The sequence below is a fragment of the Tamandua tetradactyla genome, chromosome 4, assembly GCF_023851605.1.
Source record: "Tamandua tetradactyla isolate mTamTet1 chromosome 4, mTamTet1.pri, whole genome shotgun sequence".
NCBI classification, from domain to species: Eukaryota; Metazoa; Chordata; class Mammalia; order Pilosa; family Myrmecophagidae; genus Tamandua; species Tamandua tetradactyla.
Window position 1 is genome coordinate 98,260,881 of NC_135330.1, and position 7,362 is coordinate 98,268,242.

General features: G+C 33.2%; 1 protein-coding gene across 1 annotated transcript; it reads left to right on the forward strand.

Annotated features, from left to right (window-relative positions):
• The first annotated feature begins 5,971 nt into the window (after positions 1 to 5,971).
• LOC143680435 (olfactory receptor 4P4-like) lies at positions 5,972 to 6,900 on the forward strand. The gene is given in 2 exon segments (XM_077156860.1): positions 5,972 to 6,731; positions 6,734 to 6,900. Coding segments are annotated over 2 exon segments (921 nt in total). The 5' UTR covers positions 5,972 to 5,977.
• Positions 6,901 to 7,362: the final 462 nt, after the last annotated feature.

A 7,362-nucleotide genomic window follows, 5' to 3' on the forward strand; every position in this document is an offset into this window, starting at 1 on the left:
TCATGAATAAGTTGAACTGGTTGTTAAAGGACAGTGTGCTGGTTTGAAAGAGTTGTGTATCCCAGCAAAACCATGTCCTGATTTAATATTGTTGGGTCAAAAACTTTGAATAGATTGTTTCTATGAAGACTGACCCACTCGTTTGTGGGTGTGGTCATTTGATTAGATGGAGATGTGACTCCACCCATTCAAGGTACCTCTTGATTAGCTTACTTGAGTCCTATAAAAAGGGAGACATTTTGGAGAAACACAGTTGCCTCACAGGTGACAAAGATGCAGATATTTGAAGAAGCTCAGAGGGCTGAGGAAGAGAGTAGATGCACATGAGACCCCTGGGGAATCTGTTTGAAACCAGAAGCCAAAGACCTCAGCAATGCCAGCCATGGGCCTCCTTAACTGATAGAGGTGATCTGGACCCATTGGCCTTTCTTGAGTCATGGTACCTTTCTTCAGATGCCTTATTTTTGGATATTTTTACAGCCTTAGAACTTTAAACTTGTTTACCCATTTATGGTATATTGCATTCTTGCAGATTTAGCTACCAAAACAAATGATAGAGAACAAGTCCAACCAACAAGAAAACCCTAGGTAAAAGAGAGACAACAAACTCCAGAATAAATTTATCAGGGAAATTAGGTCCCTAGACTCCAGCAAAAATTCATGAGTCATACTAGGAAGCATGAAAATATGGCCCAAAGGAACAAATCAACACTGCAAATGACACAATGCTCAAACAAAATTTTTAAATCAAATCAATGAGTTGAAGGAAGATTTAGTAAAAGAGATGAAAGACATAAAGAAGATATTTGGTGACCATTAAGAAGAACTTGAGTGTAGGATCAAGGGTTAAAACAAGACCTGTGGAATTTGTTGGGAGCAGCTGGTGTCAGAGTGGTGGCAACAGTAAACTGTGGAGACTGTTATCTGCTTAATGGAGAACAGTCTGGGAAGAAGAGAATGCTTGTTAACCCCAAATGGTTCTGTTAAGTATGAAGGAAGAAAGCACTGAAAGATGAGTGCTCTGTTCCCTCAGGAAATGCATGCATGCCTTTTGTCACCATGCAGGATATAAGCAGGGTCTGGTTAAGAATAAATTTGTCTGTTGTCACTAACCTTCAGACCCCCTGATCCTGTTTCTTTCTCTTAATATCCTTCAAGCTCTGGTCCTTGGAAAGCAACACTTGAGAGCTTGAAAAAACAAACTGCGGAACTTATGGGAATAAAGGCACAACATAAGAGATGAAAACCACAATATCTATAGATTTTAAATAACTAAGGAGAAGTTATCCACTTATTAAGATATTCTAATTCAATTACTTAATAAATATAAAAAGTTCCTTAAATCATGTAAGTTATTAAACTTCATTTAATTAAATAATAATCTTTTAAAGATATATCTTCTAAAGACATTGAATTTGTCATGTTAAATCTTCCCCATGTCAAGATAGTTTCACTTATTCATACTCTCAACTATTAGAGAAAAAATAATAACAATTATATACAACTTCTTCCAAATATCCTTCTATTAGACAAGTATTTCTCTGATAATTATAATATACAATGAAATTTTCCACATAGGTGATCATATTATCTCTGATTACAGACAAATTTATTCCTTCCTATACAATCTGTGTGTTTTTGTTTAAATTAATAAGGTTAGCAAGGTTTCAGGTTATGATCACCATTAAAAAATCATTTGCAGGGCAGTGCAATGGTGGCACAGTGGCAGAATTCTTGCCTTCCATGCCAGAGACCCAGGTTTGATTCCTGGAGCCTGCCCATGCCAAAAAAGAAATCATTTGTAGTTTTTATACTAGTAACACAACTTCAGAAATGTTATTCACATAAATTCCTAGGGCTGTGATAACATAGTATTATAACTATGTTGTTTCAAACAACAGAAATTTGTTGTCTAACACTTTGCAGGTAGAAGTCAAAAAATCAAATAGAAGGGCCACGCTCCCTCAAAAACCTGTAGGGAAGAATCTTTCCTTTCTTCTTCTAGCTTCTGTTTGCTAGCTGTCCTTGGTGTTCCTTGGCCTACACATGCATCACTCTAGTCTCTACCTCCATCTTCACATGGACTTCCCTTATTTTTCTGTCCCTGCATTCTAACTTCCCTCCACCTACAAGGAAGTCATATTAGATTAGGGACCATCCTAATCCAGTTTAATTTCATTTTAACTAATCTTCAAAGACTATTTCCAAATAAGGGCACATCACAAGACTAGGCATTAGGATAGAACATATATTAAAAAGGAAGGGGACAAAATTCAACAACAAAAAGTCAATTATAATAGATACAAAAATATGAAATCCTTAGGATAAATGTGATATAACATGGTGAAAGACATGTACATGGAACATTATAAAATATGCTGAGGGTATAGAAGACCTTAATGGAAATACTGTTTTTAGGGATTGGATGTCTCAATTTCATTATGATTTCAACTCTTCTTGTACTGATCCCTAGGTCAATGCAATCCCGGACAAAATCTAATTAAGAATTATTTTCATAAATTAACATGCTTCTTTTAATATTTATATGGAAATATAGTAGATCTAAAATATACCCCAGATTTTAGAGAGGGAAAACTTGAAGAATTTATAATGCCTTATATCAAGAAATGTTATAAAGCTGCAATGATCAAAATAGCATGGTTTTCATAAATTAGATGGGTTGTCAATATAATAATGTAGAAATTATAATTGTAAACCTGCATGTACATTCTCAAATAAGTCTCAACAGAGGTAGGGAATCAGTAAATAAACAATAGATTTTTTGACCAATGATTGTGAAACGATTGGACATCAGTACCCATACCTCCCTCATGGTACAAAATTAATTCAGAATGGATATTAGATGTATACTTAAAATATAAAATCCATGTTTGGATTATGATGCCTGCCTTTAGTTATCTTTGTCAGATATTTTTGACTAATACAGGCCAATCCATCCAATCCAGGTTATATTATATTTCTTCCTTTCTCTGGTAAACCATCTTAGCACAGAGCTCACAGAGTTCCCTGAACTGCTCTGGATCTGATGGTAGCACCTTGTGCTCTCCAGGGAATCAATGCCAGAGCAAGGCCAAGTCAAAGCTATAAAGGAAATGTCCAGGCACAAAAGGAAAATTGCCATGGACAGAGGCATTGGGATATTTGGTGAGGATCAGGTAGACATGTCTCTGAGAATATAATCTCTAAGAGCTTTCAAAGAACTATTAATTTTTGCATTGCCACAGAGGTTTATATTCTGCTCTTCCAGACAAAATTTCTTTCATGTTTAAAATAAATAACTCCTAGGACTTAAACAGCTGTGTTAGTTTTTTGTGGGTCTTTCAAATTCTTTTTTGTTTATTTTAGTTTGAGCTAGTATGAGGATGTTAAATCTGCTTTCGAAAGTTCCAGCTTGCTTTTCCATGGAATAAAGATCCACTTCTCTTTGCAAACTTATAGAAGGTTCTAAGGCATTTTGAGATTTCAAAAGTATTTTTGAGAATTATCCTAGTTTTGTTTGTTACTGTTTTATAGTTCTCCACCTTTATTTCAATTCAGATAATGAAGAAGAACTAGCAGAGTGAGTATCTCAGGAGGAATTCTTCCTAATTCAACCTAAATCTAACCTTGAAGCTATTCAGACTTCTTAGTCATTGAATTACACATGCCACTTTGGTTTGGAGAGAATCCCACTCACCAGGTTTCAGAAAGTTTATGTGTCATTTAATTAATTCCATCTAAATTCAGTTGTAAGAATGCACCATCTCTTCTTGCAGCATAAAGTAAATTTTATTACTCTAAAAATGCTTCAGTGCATTATGAACAATCCAACTTCTAATTGAGAAGAGTAGAGTTAACATTAAAATTTTCAGTCTGAGTGCAAATTTCAGAGTCCCACTCGAGTGTTCATATATCTTCCACAATATTCCTATCAAGGAATATCTGCATTTAAATTTGCTATCAAAAATAAGAAGGTTTTACTGTTTCAAACAAACTTCCTTACTACATAAGACACACATCTAGTCAACTAAGGTAGGTTCATAAGATGGCATATTCTGATACCACTAGGAGAAAATTGAACTTTCATGGAAATTGTACTTACCACTAAGAACATCAAGTTTTGTTATGCTATACCATATACAAAAAGGGCTGTAGATTATTTTTTCAATTGATCAAAAAAAGTAGTCATAATTTACCATATCTATATATTTATAGAACAAAAATCAGACTAGTAATTAGTGTTAGGAATTGCCTAAGATTTTCTAAGATAGACAATCTATCACCAAAATGACTGTTTATTCACTAATGGATTGTAGAAATTGAAATTCACTTGGTTACCCATTAATTCTAGGTTGTGCTTTACTTTTTTTCCTAATTATTTCTTTATTGGAATTACTCATGCACATTTACAAGAGAATCTCAGTAGTTGCTAAATTGCTTGATCAAAGAAGAAACAAGTGAAACAAGGCTTGTGGCAGAAGACATATGACACTAAGGTATTTCATATTGCTTTATTTATTCCTTATAATTCTGAATTATATAATAATTTCTTAATTGTATAATGAAGGAAAAAGGGGGCTTAAGGAGATAAGGCAGTGAGTGCATCATTCAGTACTGCACAGTTTATCTTGCACTTCCCTATCTTTCTATCTCTATCTTTTTTCATTCATGTCTTCAGTTCTTTAATAGACAGTTTGATGTCTGATTATTTGTCCAAGACTATTGTACATTTTAATGATAAATATTATACTCACCTGAAATTACTCACTTTTCCCTTTTACTTCTGCTAACATCAGTGATCTTAATAGCATGTTCCCTCAGATTGCAGGATGGGACTTTAGGAGCTATTGTGGATTAAATACTCATCATAATCTATTAAACAAGTCAGAATAGTGAATTAAGGAATATGAAATTTTGGAAGAAATGAAGCATAATTATATCAAAATGTTTTAGAGACTGAGAATTCTAATTTATATAGCTGCCTGTTATAGCTTTACATAAAGATTCAGGAAAACTGACCAGGTGATCTAATAATGTGAGGAATTCCATAATCTTTTCTCCTGAGATGAGGATTGACAGAAGTTCCTCCCAGGGCAGTACCCCATGACACCCTTATGCATGAGACACAACACCAAACTAACAAAGAATCCAGATATCTATCTTCTGGTACCAACAGTATATCATATACAGATTCTGAAAATTCCCTGAGATTCTTGTAATCTAACTCACTTTTACTAGAAATCATGGACTTAAATTAATTGAGTGATCTTCAAGTAGTTCAACAACTTACTCATATAACAATTATCTTTAAAAAATTTATTTTTAGCAAATAGTTGTATTTGACAATTAACAATATATCATTTCATTAACAATCAATTGATTTCAGTTATAACACATAAAAGATAGGATTATGAGCCATTCTTTAATTATTCAGTATTATTTTGCAACAGTTAATTGCTAAACACTCTGTGCCTGATAATAATTTTCTCAGTAGGTTTACCAAATTAAAGTTTACTAATGTAAACTGGGTGCTTTAAATGTTTGCATTTTCCAGTTCATACTGGAGGAAGGAAAGTTGACCCTATGGCTAAGGCAGTCCATTTAAAAATATTCAAAACTGTTTTATTTTTATTGGGTCACTAAAACATTTGTTGTTTTCTAAACAACACAATAGGAAGAAAATGTGGTTTTGATTCTCAAACTACATTTAAACTTTAACCTCTATCAGTCAAATGGTACAAAATACATAATTATTCACATTATATGACAATTCCAGAATATTTTTGTAAGACAAGATGTGATAAAAGAAAAAGCAACATGATTCCATAAGGAGAGAATAATTAATATTTTCAATATGTGTCTACCTGTTATTGTGATAAATTTTATATTGTGATCATACTGTAAATGTTTTATTCAAATTTTTTTTTCTTTTTAGACATTGAACTCATTTGTGCACAATGTGAACAAACTGAAATATATGGAAAGTCAAAACAATATTTCAGAATTCATTCTTTTGGGACTTTCTTATGACCAAGACATAGAAGTATTTTGCTTTGTGCTATTTTTATTCTGTTATGTTTCCATCTTGGCAGGAAACTTCCTGATCCTTGTCTCCATTCAATGTAGCTCCCTTTTTGATCAACCCATGTACTATTTACTCACCCCTTTATCTTGTATGGACATCTGCTACACTTCTAGTGTTACACCTAAACTTATCAGTGACTTGTTGGTGGGGACAAAAACCATTTCTTACAATAATTGCATGTTAGAAGTCTTTACTATGCACTTCTTTAGCGCTATTGAGGTTTTCATTCTTACTGCCATGGCCTTTGATCACTATGTTCCTATCTGCAAATCTCTGCACTGCATGGTTATTATGAACAGGACAAGATGCAATCTTCTAATCCTAGCTGCTTGGGCTGGAGGGGCTGTCCATTCCTTTCTCCAATTGTCTATGACAATCCAGTTGCCTTTTTGTGGTCCAACTGTAATTGATCATTATTTCTGTGATATTTTCCCATTGCTAAAAGTTGCCTGTATCAATACCTACATCACAGGTGTCCTTGTCATTGTCAATTCAGGTATGGTTGCCTTAGTAACCTTTGTTGTCTTATTTGTTTCTTATGTCATTATATTGTCAACTTTAAGAAATCATTCAGCTGAAGGAATTCGCAAAGCCCTATCTACCTGTGGGTCTCATATCACAGTGGTTGTCTTATTCTTTGGTCCTTCAATTTTGTTTACCTTAGACCACCTAACACTTACTGTGAGGATAAACTATTTGCACTGTTTTACACTATCATTGCTCCTATGTTCAATCCCTTAATCTATACTCTGAGAAATACAGAGATGAAAAATGCCATAAGAAAATTTTGGCATCAAATATTATTTTCAAAGTAAGCATGTATTTAATGTGGACTCAGTAAGCCAGGGATTAATTATTTTATTGCTATTATGAATGCAATAGATGAAGTTAATAGGATTTGCAGTTTTCCTGCAATTACAAATTAAACATTAATTCTACCATACAAAAAATGGTTCACAAATATAATTGATTTTGTGGAACAGTGAGACAGTACTGAAGGATACCTGTAAAAAATTATCTGAGTCTAAGCAACTAAGGCAATGATATATTGAAGGGTGAATTTTAATGAAAAAAATTAATGACAGTTTTATCTAAAAATTCAAGCTGCTATGAAGTCCACAAGGTGATAGATTACCAAATTTATGTTTTAATAGAGAAATTAAATCTAGAGTTTAAGTAATAATTTTTTAATTATATTTGATATTTATCTATACATCCTTTTTTTGATAAATAAGGAATTCAGTATGAAACATATGACTTAAAGTACTTACTGGGAG